This window comes from Prunus dulcis, chromosome 8 (genome assembly GCF_902201215.1).
Source record: "Prunus dulcis chromosome 8, ALMONDv2, whole genome shotgun sequence".
Lineage (NCBI taxonomy): Eukaryota > Viridiplantae > Streptophyta > Magnoliopsida > Rosales > Rosaceae > Prunus > Prunus dulcis.
The window spans coordinates 18,437,507-18,453,221 of NC_047657.1; the positions used below are offsets into that span (position 1 = coordinate 18,437,507).

The 15,715-nt window shown below is 35.0% G+C and overlaps 1 protein-coding gene and 2 long non-coding RNA genes across 10 annotated transcripts; 2 read left to right on the top strand and 1 right to left on the bottom strand.

Annotated features, from left to right (window-relative positions):
• The first annotated feature begins 3,751 nt into the window (after positions 1-3,751).
• On the top strand, positions 3,752-5,716 carry LOC117638664 (GABA transporter 1-like). Its single transcript, XM_034373759.1, has 7 exons — positions 3,752-3,953; positions 4,047-4,169; positions 4,284-4,378; positions 4,488-4,674; positions 4,761-4,891; positions 4,999-5,214; positions 5,321-5,716. The coding sequence occupies exons 1-7, from the start codon at positions 3,752-3,754 to the stop codon at positions 5,714-5,716; spliced, it is 1,350 nt and encodes a 449-aa protein (XP_034229650.1).
• Positions 5,717-6,718: 1,002 nt separating this feature from the next.
• LOC117638255 lies at positions 6,719-8,842 on the bottom strand. Its single transcript, XR_004587285.1, has 2 exons — positions 8,667-8,842; positions 6,719-7,028 (listed from the first exon to the last, which is right to left on the bottom strand). It is a non-coding gene; the product is annotated as an uncharacterized LOC117638255 (long non-coding RNA).
• A 1,064-nt stretch (positions 8,843-9,906) lies between these two features.
• On the top strand, positions 9,907-13,438 carry LOC117637598. Of its 8 annotated transcripts, none has more exons than XR_004587210.1 (6): positions 9,907-10,358; positions 10,606-10,697; positions 10,827-10,977; positions 11,344-12,476; positions 12,607-12,663; positions 13,214-13,438. It is a non-coding gene; the product is annotated as an uncharacterized LOC117637598 (long non-coding RNA). The 8 variants fall into 8 exon arrangements; XR_004587204.1 differs by lacking the exon at positions 13,214-13,438 and having other exon boundaries at positions 11,344-12,090; positions 12,372-12,476; positions 12,607-12,840; XR_004587205.1 differs by lacking the exon at positions 13,214-13,438 and having other exon boundaries at positions 11,344-11,422; positions 11,851-12,476; positions 12,607-12,840.
• The last annotated feature ends 2,277 nt before the right edge of the window (positions 13,439-15,715 follow it).

Sequence of the window (15,715 nt, forward strand, 5' to 3'; positions counted from 1 at the left end):
GTTCTTCTTGCCAAAGGTGCAAGGCACTTGCTGATAATACAAATAAAAATAGTGATTAATATTGCTTAATGGCCCTCATTTATGCTTTTCCTTTTCAAACTATTTGTGTCTTTTTAAAAATCTTTTCATCCATTTTGTCTAATCTAAGAAGCTATATATGCTGTAAAGAAGCATGACTTGAGCACATTCAATTGTTTTAGAGTCGACGTAACTTGGGTGCAATCAAGTTTAATATGGAATACATTCGCTTTTATAAGTTATATTCCACAACATAGAAGAATAATACTCCGAGTTCGTGGTTCCCTCAAATTGCCTGCAATATTGGAAGGGAAGGAATATAAATGTCTACTGAAAAACAGAAGCAAATACACTTGAATCCGACAGAAAATAGCAAATCTTGTTTAACATGACGATTTTTAAGCTGTTGCGACGTTTTTTGTTCTCTAGCGGCGGTTTACATATCTTTCGTGACGAAAATATTCGAATAAAACCGTCTCTAGGCGCCGCACATAATAGTTTTAGCTGCGAGAAAGAAACCGTCGCTAAAACTGGAGAGGAAAATAAAATTCGCCTCCCATACCCGTTCAGGGTTTAGGGTTCAGGGTTTATGGCCAATCCTTCTGCTGTGACACAGATCTCGGATGTTTTCAGGTACCCTTCAATTCTTTCACGTACCTTTAAACATAAAAACAAAAAACAAAAAACAAAAAACAAATCAATAGTTTCTTAAATCCCCAATCACCCATTTATCACAACTTGGAATTATCTTCTAATGCTGCGTTTGTATTTCCTTGTGTTTAGATATTGCAGGCCTATATATGCCTACTCTGAAGGGAACACTTCTTTCTCAAAAAACCACCAGTCATTTCACCATGAAAAATCCCCAGATTCCAAGTAATAGCATTCTCAAATTCAATTTGGGCACAATTTGGTATGAAAGGGTCCTTCACTGGCTATTGTATTATGTTCAAAGAAGTTTTCTTATATAAAATAATTTGCGTATCACTTGATGTGCTAAACAGTGACGAGAAAACAAGACAGTCTGAAATGGATTAGGTGACTAACAGATTTTTGTAACCTAAAAAACAGGGACGAAGGAACTTAGCATCCAAGTCAAACAAAGGGTTGATAAGTGTATTTCTGCACATAGGTAGGTTCCCAAAGAAAAAAAATGTCCCAACAATTTTGATAGAAAAATTAACACTTAATAAGCTACATACCAAAAAGAACCAATTTGATTATTATCCAATAATGGGTACAAACAAATAAAAATTGATGCATGCCAATACAGTGATCACCAAACTCAACCACACAAGTTTTATGACAGTAGAAAATGGAACATGTAAACCAAAAGAAATTGTGCACCTAAAATCTCCCACAAATCCTTGTTCTCTAAGGAAAGGATATGGAAGATAAAACATCTTAACCCCACCCCAAAAAAAAAAAAAAAAAAGGGCCTTACTCAATCAATGCATTTTGCTTCCTCCAGTAACAATTAATTTTTAAATACAAATAGCCATAAACTAATTCCTTCACAAAATTCGCAATAAAAATGATGTGTAAAGCATTTCTTTGCAACATCTCAGTAAGTTAAGTAGAAGAGCGCATGTTGCAAAAACCAAGTAAAATTCATAATCCCGCGCCAAAGCACGAGTTGTATAAATGAGCAAAAGGTTCAATGGAAGATGATATAATTACTTTATTGATCAAAATATAACATCATAAGAAAGAAGCTCGCATGTTCTCTTAATCTGTCATTAGAAAGAGCATCTACAGTATAAAACTGCGAGCACTTAACATTACAGGCTGCTTGTTTCATATGCCTTTCTAAACTGCGGTAATTCAACTCAATCCTTAGTTTATTGAAGTTCCTAAACAATGAAAAGGGTTACACAGAAGTACCGCATAACTAATAATAATCAATAATAATCTCAGCCAAAGTAAAGTAAAACAAAAGGAAGACAGAAGAAAAAGGAATGGCATTCTCAAATTCAATTTGGGAACAATTTGGCATGAAGGGGCAAAGTTTAATGTATATACAATGGAACTCTAAAATTATAACATCAAACAAATATATATTTATTTTTCTGAAAGCATACGTGATACTGTTAACAAGCACAACAAGTATAAATGAGCAAAACATGCACCGGAATATGATAGAATTACAAAATATAACATTATATATAAAAGTTCACTTAATCTGTCACTAGAAAGCGCATTGACAGTATAAAACTGAGAATACTTAACATTGCAGGCTGCATGTTTCCTATGCCTTTCTAAACAAAACTGGTAATTCAACTCAATTTTTAACAAACAAAAGTTTATTGGAGTTCCTAAACAATGAATAGGGTTACACAGAAGTACTAAATTACTGTCTTGTTCATGAAGTTAAATCAATAATAATCTCAGCCATCTAGGATTACCCAGATGAGTTAATACACAGTAGGAAAAGGAAAGTAATTAGTACCAGTGACTTTGAGAACCCATTTCCCATCAGAATTATCATAAATAGTTAAGTAACAGTCAAATAAATAAAATTCAGAGAAATTAATTCTTCGTTTGCAAGGTATTTAAAAGAAGTAGAATTCAAATTTGGACAGAATAATCTGGTTGTTAAAAACATAAGAATACAAAATCAACCAGACAATTGAAGATTAGGGTTTTCATGCATTGGAAGACTGGAGCCAAGAAAGAAACTATAGCGTCCAGTCCACTGTGCCTAATTCAAAATTTTACTCGCTCTTACTTGTAGAGAGCGTTTGTTGAAAACCAAAGACTTTGAAATGAAACACACAATTAAGAACTATGCAATGCCACTCGTTTTTCTTTGATTTTATGGGAAGACAAACAGAAAATAAGAAAAATAAAGAACGTAACGTAGAGATTCTGCGTCTTTCAGATCGGCACGGACAGGCTGTACGGATCGATTGACGAACTCATCCCAGAACCATTGCTTGGTTAAAACTCTGCGTCTTTCAGAGAGAGAGAGGAGGAGAAATTCGAGGAGCAGAAAGTGTAAAAAGAAAATTGGGCCTGGGTTTTACTTAGGATTGGGCCTTGGGTTTCATTGGAAGTCGGTTAGTTTCCAAATAACAACTCTCTTATAAGAATTTCATTTAGAAAATAAATATAGGATAACTATTTTAGGGTGTTAATAATATATTAAATTGAAAAGCAAAACTAACCATACTAATAATGTCAATGTCGTCTAGCCTAATGGAAAATGACTTCTTTTTTTTTTTTTTTTTTGGTCTGAACAATAAAAAAGAATATTGACTAGTCTTAAGTTTGAACCCCAATGCACTTTAGTAATATATGTGGGAGAAACTTTTATACCCTTTTAGTATAGATTATAGATTGTATAAAAAAATAAACCATATTAACGAATAACAAATAAACAAAACAATAAGTACTGTTGAAAAAAGTCTTAGCATTTTAGTTGTGTGTATGAGAGAAATCTCGTATAATTGAGACTATTATTTGTACATTATAAATAAATAAAAAACAAGTCTGATATGAGTGAGGGTACCAACCACCCATCATTGTTTTATTAATTATTTTCAAAGATTCTTTAATACTATTAATCCCAAAGATTCTAATCTTCCAGCGTCCACATTCCACCACCTCAACAAGTAAAAGTCAAAAGTAGCTAGCTAGCTATCAGGCATTTAGCTAACTCAAACGCATGAACTCTTGAAGCATTGAACTCTGATCCGAAGGCAGCGAAAAAAGAAAGAAAAGAGAGAAGAAAATGTCACAAACAGAACTACCAAATTCAACAGCAGAAGTGGAAGTAGAAAGACCAGTAGTAGTACTAGTAGTAGAAGAAGAAGCAGCAAAACAAGGCACAGGGACGTGGAAGCACGCTGCTTTCCACATGGCCACCACGATTGCCACACCAGCCGCTTATGCTCCCCTGCCTTTTGCTCTCGCTTCTCTCGGTTGGCCTCTCGGTAATTAACTTTTATCATTTTCTAATGCTCCAATTATATCAAATATTATTATTAAGTGATTGATTTGCTGTTTTAATTAACTTTTTATAATAGGGGTAAGCAGTTTGGTGGCTGCAACACTAGCCACGTGGTATTCTAGCTTTCTCATTGCATCTCTGTGGAATTGGGATGGCAAGAAACATGTCACCTATCGCCACTTAGCACACAGCATTTTTGGTACCACTTGTTCTAACTTTTTCATCTTTCAGTTTGATTTTCTGAGTTTTACTTTACAAATATTTCCATGTTGAATACTTCATATACACTTATTTTTATGTAATTATCTTGAAGGGTTCTGGGGTTATTGGTCAATTGCATTTTTTCAACAGGTAGCCTCTGTAGGCAATAATATTGCCATTCATATTGCAGCTGGAAGCAGCCTTAAGGTTGGTTCCTCTGACTGAACTCATCAATCTCATATTGCTTTTGGTCTTTGTAGGTTGAGACTTGAGAAGGAATTGTATTGTATATGTATTTTGCAATCTTTTGTTGCAGGCTGTTTACAAATATTATGACAAGGATGGTGGCTTAACCCTGCAGCATTTTATTATTTTCTTTGGGGCCTTTGAGCTCTTGCTGTCTCAGCTCCCTGATATTCACTCCTTGAGATGGGTAAATGCCTTGTGCACTTTCAGCACCATTGGCTTTGCTGGCACAACCATTGGTGTCACTATTTATAACGGTAGCCTCCTCATCCTGCACATCTTACTAATCTGTCAAGTTTGGCTTCTGTGAAATTTGAGTTATTTTCTTTCTTCTTGCTTATAGGGAAAAAGATTGATAGGAAATCAGTCAGTTACAGATTGGATGGAAGCTCATCTTCTAAAGCCTTCAGAGCCTTTAATGCTCTTGGGGCAATTGCCTTTTCCTTTGGAGATGCCATGCTTCCAGAGATACAGGTCATTTATACATCTGTATATATTTCTTTACCAATTTGAAGTTTGAAACTTTGAGAGTCAATAGTAACCAAGTTGTTAAATTTGGGTCATTTTGTTTTTTATACCAGAATACTGTGAGAGAACCTGCAAAGAAGAACATGTATAAAGGAGTATCAGCAGCATATGCTGTCATTGTGTTGAGCTACTGGCAATTGGCCTTCACTGGCTACTGGGCTTTTGGTTCACGAGTCCAGCCTTACATCTTGTCTTCCCTAACTGTTCCCCAATGGACTATTGTCATGGCCAATCTTTTTGCTGTTATACAGATCTCAGGATGTTTTCAGGTACCCTTCAGTTCCTTCCTATACTTCAAAAGAAAACAAGTGTCAATAGTTTCTTAAATCCCTTGGAATTATCTTCTGATAGTGTATTTGTATTTCCTTGTGTTAGATATATTGCAGGCCAACATATGCCTACTTTGAGGAAAGACTATTGTCTCACAAAACTACCAATCACTTCACATCCAGAAACAATCTAATTCGTCTTGTTTTTACGTCCATGTATATGGTTCTCATTACTCTTGTTGCAGCAGCCATGCCTTTCTTTGGGGATTTTGTGTCAATCTGTGGAGCAGTTGGGTTCACACCACTGGATTTTGTGTTCCCTGCTCTGGCATATCTAAAAGCTAGAAGACGGCCCCAAAATACCAAAATTTACCTTTCTTTGCTGCTTCTTAACTTTGCCATGGTGGCTTGGTTCTCCAGTGTTGCAGTGTTGGGTTGCATTGGTGCAGTCAAGTTCATTGTGGAAGATGTCAAGACTTACAAATTCTTTCATGATATGTGAGAAACTCTAGTTATATCTTATGTAAAGCATATTGGACAAACAATAAACAGATTCATTGTGTTTACTAGATTGCCTCTTGTATTTTAGCACTGATTTTTATTTATTTATTTTTAAAAACTTTCAAAAGATAACCCTTACATAAAAACAAAAATCTTGAAGAAAAATTGACATAAATTGAATGCATTTCACATTGGTCAAGAGAACAAAACCATTAACATAACCGGGCACGCGATGCAATGAAGACTCAATGTACTTTTACTTGTGCATGTTTAGATTCAAGCATAAAAGTGTTATTGCCCTGTCTAAGCAATCAAGGTGCAATGCACTAGCTGATAATGCAAATCAAAATAGTGATTAATATTCCTTAGCGGCCTTATTTCTGTTTTTGGTGTTCACACATTTGGTCTCTCTCTCTCTCTCTCTCTCTCTCTCTCTCTCTCTCTCTCTCTCTCTCTCTCCTCTTTTCATTCATTTGGTCTAAGAAGCTATATGCTGCTAAGAAGCTTGAGCACATTCAAATCTTGACTTTCCAATAGTCACTTGGCTCTCAATTGTTCCAGAGTCGAGTAGCTTTGGTAGAATCAAATTTAATGAAAGCTATCCGACTCTAGAAGTTATTTTCACATGATAGAAGAATACTCCTCCAAGTTGATTGTTGATCACATATATAACATCAGAGAAATAAGAAATAAATTATTGTTTCGTGGTTCTCTCAATTGCCTGTAGTATTTCGCGGTTCTCTCGTTTAAAATGACGATTTTTCCGCTGTTGCGGCGATTTTTATTTGTTTAGTAGCGTTTTTCATACTTTCCGTGACGAATTTAGGGTCTCAAATGTGTTAAACGTCTTTAGCGACGAAGAAAACCGTCGCTAACTGCGGCAAATAATGGATTTAGCAGCTAATAGTTAGACCGTCGCTAAAACTAGAGAAGGGAAAAAAATTCGACTCCTCCATCCATTCAGGGTGTAGTTTTATTTCAACAACTTAATTATGTCAATAGATATTACATCAAAATATTTTGAACTACTTCACTCAAGTTCATTTGCGTGAAAATGTCTACAGATATGTACATTTTTTTTGGACAGTCCATTAACCCAATCAATGGAATACAACAACTAAACATAATCATGGTGGGATATTATTCTCGGATCAGTGATCCAATAAAACATCCACAAATAATAAAATGACAATCCAACAACCAAGGGCCTGCGCTGATCTGCCCCATGCTCTTCATATTTTAATGTCAAAGACTAGAAGATGAAATACTTCCCTTTAGCTGATTTCTATCCAGAAAACATCAATAAACCATGCCTGCAAATTCATAAAATGAAAGCTTCATTAAGCATAATTACAAAAAGGAGCCACTATTGGAACCCAACTTTTCCATATTCATACAATGATATGCAATGCAACTGTTTTGTTGTATCTAAATATTTGAGATTACAAAAAACATACCAAAGCTTGTAGTAAGCCTAAAAAATGTTTCAATCCAGGTTTCCAAAGACAACCACAGGACATATCAGGATTTTATGTAGTGTGTGTTCTGCTTATAAGCATGCATAGGAGATTTTCCAACATATCCCTAGAATGCACTAAGAAACTATAATCATGTCAAATTCAGTCAGATGTCTCATTTGACTACTTACACGAACTTTCTGCGATTCGGATTTGTCCACCTAAAAAAAGTAAAATGAAAGAAATGGAAGACAGAAGAAAAGTAAATACTCCCCAGATTCCAATTTGGGAACAATTCAGCATGAAAAATAGTCCTTCACGTATTTTTATTGTGTTTAAAGATAATCCCATATAAAACAGTTTGAGTATCACTCCCTGCGCTCAACAAAGAAGAAAAAACAAGACATCACAGTTTGAAATGGATTAGGTGACATTAACAGATTTGTGTAATGTAAAAAACAGAGGTAAAGGATCTTAGCATCTAAGTCAAACGAAGGGGTGACAAGTGAATTTCTGCCACAACATAGGTAGGTTCCCAAAGAAAAAAAAAGTTACAGCAATTTTGATGGAAAATATTAACACTTAATAAGCCACATACCAAAAAGAACCAATTTGATTATTTTCTTTTAAAGGGGAACAAACAAAGCAAAATTGATGACCCTGCAGAGTAAACAAGAGGAAATGAATCATGTAAACAAAAAAGGAAAAAAACACGGACCTAACATCTCTCAGAAAACCTTGTTCTGTAAGAAAAAAGAAATATGGAATATAAAACATCTTAACGAAAAAAGCAAAAGATTCACCAGAAAATGATGTAATTACTTTATTGATCAAAATATAACATTATAAGAAAGAAGATCACCACAGGTTCACTTAATCTGTCACTAGAAGAGCATTAACAGTACAAAACCGAGAATAGTGTTAACATTACAGGCTGCTCGTTTCCTATGCCTTTCAAACCTGCGGTAATTCATTTCAATTTTTAACAAAAGAAAGTTGATTGAAGTTCCTAAACAATGAATAGGGTTACACAGACTTACTAAATTACTGTCTTGTTCATGAAGTTAAATCAATAATAATCTCAGCCAGCTAGGGTTACAGAGATGAGTTAATACACAGTTGGAGAAAGAAAGTATTAGTACCTCTTTATTATCAGTGAATTTGAGAACCAATTTCCCATCCACTAGACTACTGAAGATTTAGGGTTTTCATGCACTAGAAAACTGGAACCGTCCAGTCCACTAATCCACTGTGTCTAATTCAAAATTTTGCATAATCATATCAACAAAATTGTTGAAAATATAGCACTGGTATATATGAACAATTTTCAAATTCAACTTCATTGAATTAAAGTATTGAATAAATCTAACAATATGATTGAAGTTTGAAATTTTGATACAAACCCAGTTAGCGACTACAACAATCGGAGCCCAGAAAATCTAAACCCCAAATTGTTGAAAATTAGTCTTACAAAATATGATTAGTCGGAATTACCTTAGAATTAACCAGGATTTTTCTATGCGATTAGAGAAATTTTCAATCGCTTCCACAGCACAAACAAATCGTCCGTCGAACAATGGAGCTCGTATCAAACACCATGCAGCGCTGTAGACGACGATACAAGGCACTCGTTCTGGTTCTGGACGACGATACCAGTACACGTCGTCGTTTTAAACTTTGGACTTCGGACTTTCTCTAGACCATTACATTTCTGAAAAAAAAAACCCAAAAATTAATATCTGAAATACCTGTAATACCCTTATCTTCATCATCAGCATTTCTAACTTCCAACATTTTTTTCGTGTGATCAACCCAGTCATGCTTCTATACATTGATTAACCGTGTTAGCCCAAAGGTTTAGCATGATCTATTACAATATATGAAAATGTGAGAATAAAAGAGAAATCTTAAAGCTGGTTTTGAATAGGATAAAAAAATAAAACATTCTTGTTTTTGTCATTTATGTAAGATATTGGAGAAAACTAAATTTGATTCAACACAAGTTAGCAGCAGTGAGAGTGATTGAGACAATCGTGAGAACTTAAACCATGTTGAAAATAATAAGTTCACAAATCAACTCTAATCTATATATTTGGTATGATATATGGTAAAAACCTACATATTTGATAAGATGCTACAAGTGATGCATAAATTGATGCATACTCTGCTGGAGATATCAATATTCAATCGTCTAAAACTAGGTTTGTGGTTTTCTTGGTCAATAATCTTATTTTCTAGCAATCCAATAAACATGTTTCAGTGTCTTAGAAGTTCCACATAAGAGCACTGGCAAATATTGATGCTGATATTACTTGGATTCAACAAGTATTGCAGGATTGTATATCTTCTTAATTCACCTCTTATTGTGATAATCTGTCTGCACTATCTCTCACTTACAATTCCAATCCAGTTTTATCACTCCAGAATAAAACACTTGATATTGATTATCACTTTGTAACAGATAAAGAGCAAAAGAAAGATTTGGTTGTACAATACATATGCCTACATAAAGAGCAATTAGGGAACTTATATGTGCATAGAAAATTCTATATATACTAATGCAACTAAACACTGTAGCTCAGCACAGTATAATGACGGAAATGCCCCCCTTCACTGTTGTTTGCTGTTTTGTTTTCTTTTCATCACAGTGAATTACCGAAAATGCCCTCCCCTAAACCTTTTCTGCTCTCCCCTTTTTGCCCCTCTCTCTTTGGATGCCAACTCTCTGCACTGTTTCGTTTCCACAGAAATATCGTCCGCTTCGAACCAGCTTGGTTAGGCTATTTGGGGGCAGCCATGGGATGCACGGATTCGGTCTTCGGCATTTGGGGCCGTCGATTTCCATTTGGGCTGGCGCCTTGCGAATCTCACCGTTCGTTTGGTCTTCATCGCATCTCATCTGTTCATTCGTTGGTTCAACCATCTTTCATCCTCTGTCCAACGTTCGTCTGAGAGATTTTCGATCTGCTAGTTCTTCCATTGCTGATGGGTTTCTGAGCATACTGTTGAATCCTCGATTCCTTGCCCAAATTGATTCCATAGTTTTTATTCTTTGAGTTTAGCATTGATGCTGCGTTTTTGGTGGTGTAGGGTTATGAGAGAGAATTTTCAAATCTTTGATGACAACGACAATGCAGAGATAGTTGTTTTGTGATTTTGATTGTTTAGAGGGTGACTTTTGCATAGGTAACTCCATTTCCTTTTATTGTTAAAATTTCTGCTTTTAGTGAATTTAAGGGTGAGATATGCAATTGCAATTGTGCTTGGAAAATTTAAACTTCAGATATGCAATTGCTCATATTTGACTTTCTGATATTGCTACGTATAGGGTGATTTAAATTTTTTCTCCTAAATTTGAACTGTATTGTTCTATTGCTGATAACCTCCATTTGTGTCTTCTATTGTCTCCATTCCACATTTCTTTTCTCTGTAGGAAGTATTGAAGGATGTGTCGATTTGGGAGAGAAGAATTATAAGTGCATTTACTGTGGTGCACTTTTTTGGTTAAAAGAATCCATTCAGCAGGTACAAGAACTTGACAGTGTGCAAGCCTGAACTAATCTTTTGTCGTGTTTTTTGGCCGGTTGATTGATATTTAGCAAATGCATATAAAACACAAATTTAAAAGTTCATTTTTTTGCTTGGTCATTAAAGCAAGAAGAAGCGTGTAAGCAAGCAACTGCCCAAATATATTTCTCTCTCTCTCTCTCTCTCGATTTTGCAAGGATCTCCTAAATACTTGGAGAAGACTGAGAATTCCACAAAGCATCGCAATTCTAACGACACTTGGCTGCTCACTTTAAAGGTAACCCAAAACAATTAAGAAATTTGTTCTTCTTTTGCCATAAATCTTTGTGTTTCCTTTAGAGTTGTGCAGGAAAGCTACTGGTTGCTAATTTTGTTTAGTCTTTTTTCTCAAGTTATAATAAATATCTTAACCAGTTTTTGGGTGTTTACTGAAGTTCATGATTGGTAATTGATATTAAGTTCTGTTCATATCAGTTTATGCTTTGTGTGTGTGTGTGTGTGTTGAGGAAAAGTTGGAAGCATGAAAGCTACATATACAACATGTGATTTGCAAATTATTCTTATTCATTTTCTCAATTAGTCTCATGCAATAAAAAGTAAAGTCAAATTGTTGTTGAATCACTGTTTTGATTGGTCATTGCAGAACAGTTTGTGGGTATGGAAGTACTCTCATACAGTTCTGCACCATGCTATGATACTTTATTAGTCTCATGCAATAAAAGGTAAAGTCAAATTGTTGTTGAATCCCTGTTTTGATTGGTCATTGTAGAACAGTTTGTGGGTATGGAAGTACTCTCATACAGTTCTGCACCATGCTATGATACTTTTAATTTAAGGTGGAAATTGATTGTGAAAAGCTCAAGTTCACATCAATTCAGTCTCCTAGGTTTTAGAAAAAACAGAGTTTTTGGTGCTAAATTTGATGTTAGAAAGAAGTTTTTGAGCTGTTACAATTTAGATCAGCCTTTCTTGAAGCAACTAAATCACCAAGGAGGTTTTAGGTCATTAGACACCGGTGAAAACTTCAAACATGTTGGTCCAATTTTATCAAGTGGAAGCTCTGATGGCTACGTAATTAAAAGGGAAGAGAATGAAAGTATTTCAGAAATAGGGGAACCAGTAACTAAAGTTTTGATTCCTGGTCTACCAGATGAATCCAAAGGTGAATCAGGTGCGCCAGTAAATAGTTGCTTTTGGGAATGGAAGCCCGAATTCAGTGTGCATTATGAGAAAGCTGGATGTGAAACCTTAGGCTCCCTTCCAGTGCTGTTTCTGCCTGGTTTTGGGGTTGGTTCCTTTCACTATGAGAAGCAACTGAAGGAGTTGGGGCTTGATTTTAGAGTACGGGCTAAGCAGCTGAATGGATGGTGTGTATATCTATATTTGGATGGTATGTACTTGGATTCATTGAAACAATTGAGATTGAGTGCTTATATCTTAGCAGCTGACTTTGAGCCTTAAAATTTTCAGATATTTATGATGACCCATTCTTGGGCCCATTGCAATAATTGAGATTTGAGTGCTTAGGTCTAAGCAGCTGAATTTGAGTCATTAATTTTTCAGATGTGTATGATTTTGATTGTTCCGTCAGGTTTCTTTATTAGTTATTTTCCCCTAATCACAATTGTTTCACTTCCAGAAACTAATGGCATCATTCGTTCATTTTGCAAGATTGGTGTATACTATGGTACTCCACAAGCGACATTTGGAGGAATTGCATTAAAATTCTTTGCCTCAGTTCGGCTTGAAATATGTTCTACAGGGAAGATAAAGTCTGTAAGAACAATAGCCATTGTTTCTTATTGCATGACAGCTTTTTGATGGATGAGTATATTTATCTCTTAGGTCATCTAATAAAGTTTGATCTATGTTGTTTGCTCATAGAACGTACTTCTGTACTGATTAGGTAAATGGAGAGGAAGTAATTGGAGTTCGGGTTCATGTAAGAGTGCAAAAGAGCAAGGTAATTTTGAATGCATCAAAATGGATTCTGTATCTATGAGGGTTGTACACCATGTACAGAAATAACATTTCTATTACTTTTGCCTTTATGATTACTTGAGCAGTAATTGCACTTTCAATATAAATTTCATAACTGGTATGAAGTATGACAAGTTGTCTTGCCAATTCTTAAAGGTTATGTCTAATTTCTCAAAGATTTTTGTCCCAATTCTACACTTTGCTATAAGTGCAGCCTGTGACCATGAAAACAATTGTAACAATCGACAAATTGTTAAATTCCCCTTTTGATTTTTCTGATATTATGAAACTGCTTCCATCCTTTTTGAAGGCTAATGATTTTGTTATGATATTTGCTTATGCTTTTGGAAGAGAGACTTTTGTCGATTGCAATCTCCTGATTCCCAGATTTTGCCAAACCTTTAGTAAAACTTAATGATTGCAGTTAATTATATCTCTTATTTAATGTGTTTCATCCACTTTGTTATGTTTCTATTTTGAAAGATGCTTATCCTATATTTTTGTTGTTGTTGTGGATTTTCAATTTTTGTAAGATGTTAACCGTGTACGAGAGAGTCAAGAAGAGGCGGTGAGTAGAAGGAGGTTCTTTGCAGGCTAGACAAGGTTGAAAATGGTTTTTTTTTTTCTCTCCCTATTTTCCTTCAAAACTTTTTGTTCACTTATTCTCCTTGAATTTTATGTTCAAAGTAGTTAAATTTTCGTCCAAAATGTTTTATTTGTGTTTCTTGATTTGAATGAAAGTTTGGTATTTCATCCTTCTTTTTGGGTTTCTTTCATTTCATACTGTCTTCGTATTTTCCTTTTCCTTTTCCTTTTGGGTTTATTAAAATATTGATCATATTTTAATAAACATGACAAGCAACATATAAAACATGTTATTAGTCTTTATTTTGTAACTTAAACTTGCTACATATTTTCACAACTTTGTAGACATTTTAGACGATTTTAAAACCGCAACATCGTGCGGGGACCTTTGCTAGCGTTAACTATATTGATTAGTTGTAATTAGTTAAGAAGCTAGTTAGTAAGTTAGGTGCAAGATCATTTCGCTTACCGTGGCGTTAACAACACTTCGAAGGAAAGTGTCATCATCAAACTTTATGATGAGAAGCAGGGTAACCCGCCACCACAAGGCAGGTCGCCATCGAGGTTTCTTCTCTAAGAAAGGTCCAGGGCTCAAGATATATCATGAATTTATTGGATTACAAGGTTAGCAAGCATGGAGTGCACAAGGTGCTGATCGAAGCCTCGGTGGGCATGCATCGGCTAAGGGACTATCCGGTGACAAAGTTGTTTGGTGTGGAAATTCAAAGAATCATGTATCAACTCCTAAAGGGAGTAGCCCATATCCCCAGTAAGGTTGTCATGCACAAGGCATTGACACCCAAAAATGTCTACTTCAACAGCTATGGCACACAACGATGTTTTGAAGAGTTAGGGTTAGGGATTTTGTATTTGGTCTAATAGATTTGAGGATTTTGCAACACATTATGTCGACGATAACTAGTTGGCCTAAATCGCAGGCCTAAAATCGACATTTACTATAGTTTTAAAGTATAGCCACGCAACTATACTCTTTAAATAATATACTATTTCAAAAAAAAAAACAAAAAAAAGGATAGCCGAGCGGAAATAGTATAGCCGCGCGGGCCTCAATGTTATTAGGAGTGGAGTCATTCATTATATAGGACTTTTTATTTTATCAAGTTTCCGATGTGAGACTGTGTATTCTTCAACATACACAGACAATAAAACTCTAGGATCAAAGAAGCATTAACTTTTTAAGTTGCCTAGATTACCAAAACAGCTTACTCTACATGAGAACTAATGTTGGGAAAGGACCTTTTTTTCTTTTTTCTTTTTCTCTGGGTCCAGCATGTTGACTTGATGCCAATAATAAGATGCGAGGAAGCTAAGACAAACAACTAGCACAACATTCCACCAAGTTGAAATATTCTCTAACATCTTGAGGAAACGTCGCTCTTTTGCTTAACTTTGAAATAATCATAAATCATGGCAAGGCGATGCATATTCCAGTTGGAAATATCAAGAAAATATAGGCAGAACCAATTCAAATATCACACCAAAGAGTGAAATACCGTGTCAAGGAATACCAGAAGCATATTTAAGAGTAAGAAAAATAGCTGGTAACAAACTAAAACATTGAAAATGATCAATCTCTCCCTGATGTCTGCCAGCACTGTTAAATCAGCCAAAACTATGAAGAAAAACATGGAGTTGGTGAGAAAACAATTCAGCAATTCATTGTCACATAATCAGAACATGGAAAAGTATAAAAGAAAATTGGAATTATAAGGAAACTAGTTAGCTTATTGTTGTCTTTGTAAGCATACAGAGTATAAACTTTTTCCAAAGAAGAAGACAACCAATAAGGTATTCCAAGGATGCCAAAATTTGAAAACTTGAAGGTCGAACATACTCCAGATTCTTCACTTTGTTTCAAAATCATCTGTCCAACTTCAAAATTACATGCATTGAAATGAGTAATTGAGTATTATAGTACAAAACAAACTCACTTGAAGAGAGAAAAAAAATAATCCAGAAAAATTGATTATTTCTCAAACCTAGACTAAGCATGATATAAGTCCAAACTCACTTGGCAGATCAAAATTTCCATCCTCGAAACCTGGGGAGGAACCAATATGACACAGAAACAATGGAAGTCCAAACTTGAGCTTGAAATTATTTCTTTAATGTATCTTTCAGAAAGTTCAAGCAAACAGACTATAGGAAGACAAAATACCAGGAACACACTGTCTAAGAAGAACTTGGCAAGGCCAATTCTGTGAAAACCGAAGATGATTCCCTAAGACGTCCTTTCAATGTGGACAAGAAAAACTACTTTTCTTTTTCTATTGAGAGCTTAGAAACTTATAGTCATGCCTGATTTAAGCACTTCATTAAATAATGAACACAAATTATGGTTAAGGACTAAAGTGGTAATCAATATCTGAAAAGCATAGCTAAGTTGTCTTCTTGATGTGTTAATTCAGAATTGATATACATAAAGCACG

Excerpts from the sequence above, each read along its gene's own strand:
- LOC117638664 (XM_034373759.1), top strand. The coding sequence starts at position 3,752 with ATGTCACAAACAGAACTACCAAATTCAACAGCAGAAGTGGAAGTAGAA. Across the intron at positions 3,954-4,046 it reads TTCTCTCGGTTGGCCTCTCG|GGGTAAGCAGTTTGGTGGCT; the intron begins GTAATTAACTTT and ends TTTTTATAATAG. Across the intron at positions 4,675-4,760 it reads TGGTGTCACTATTTATAACG|GGAAAAAGATTGATAGGAAA; the intron begins GTAGCCTCCTCA and ends TCTTGCTTATAG.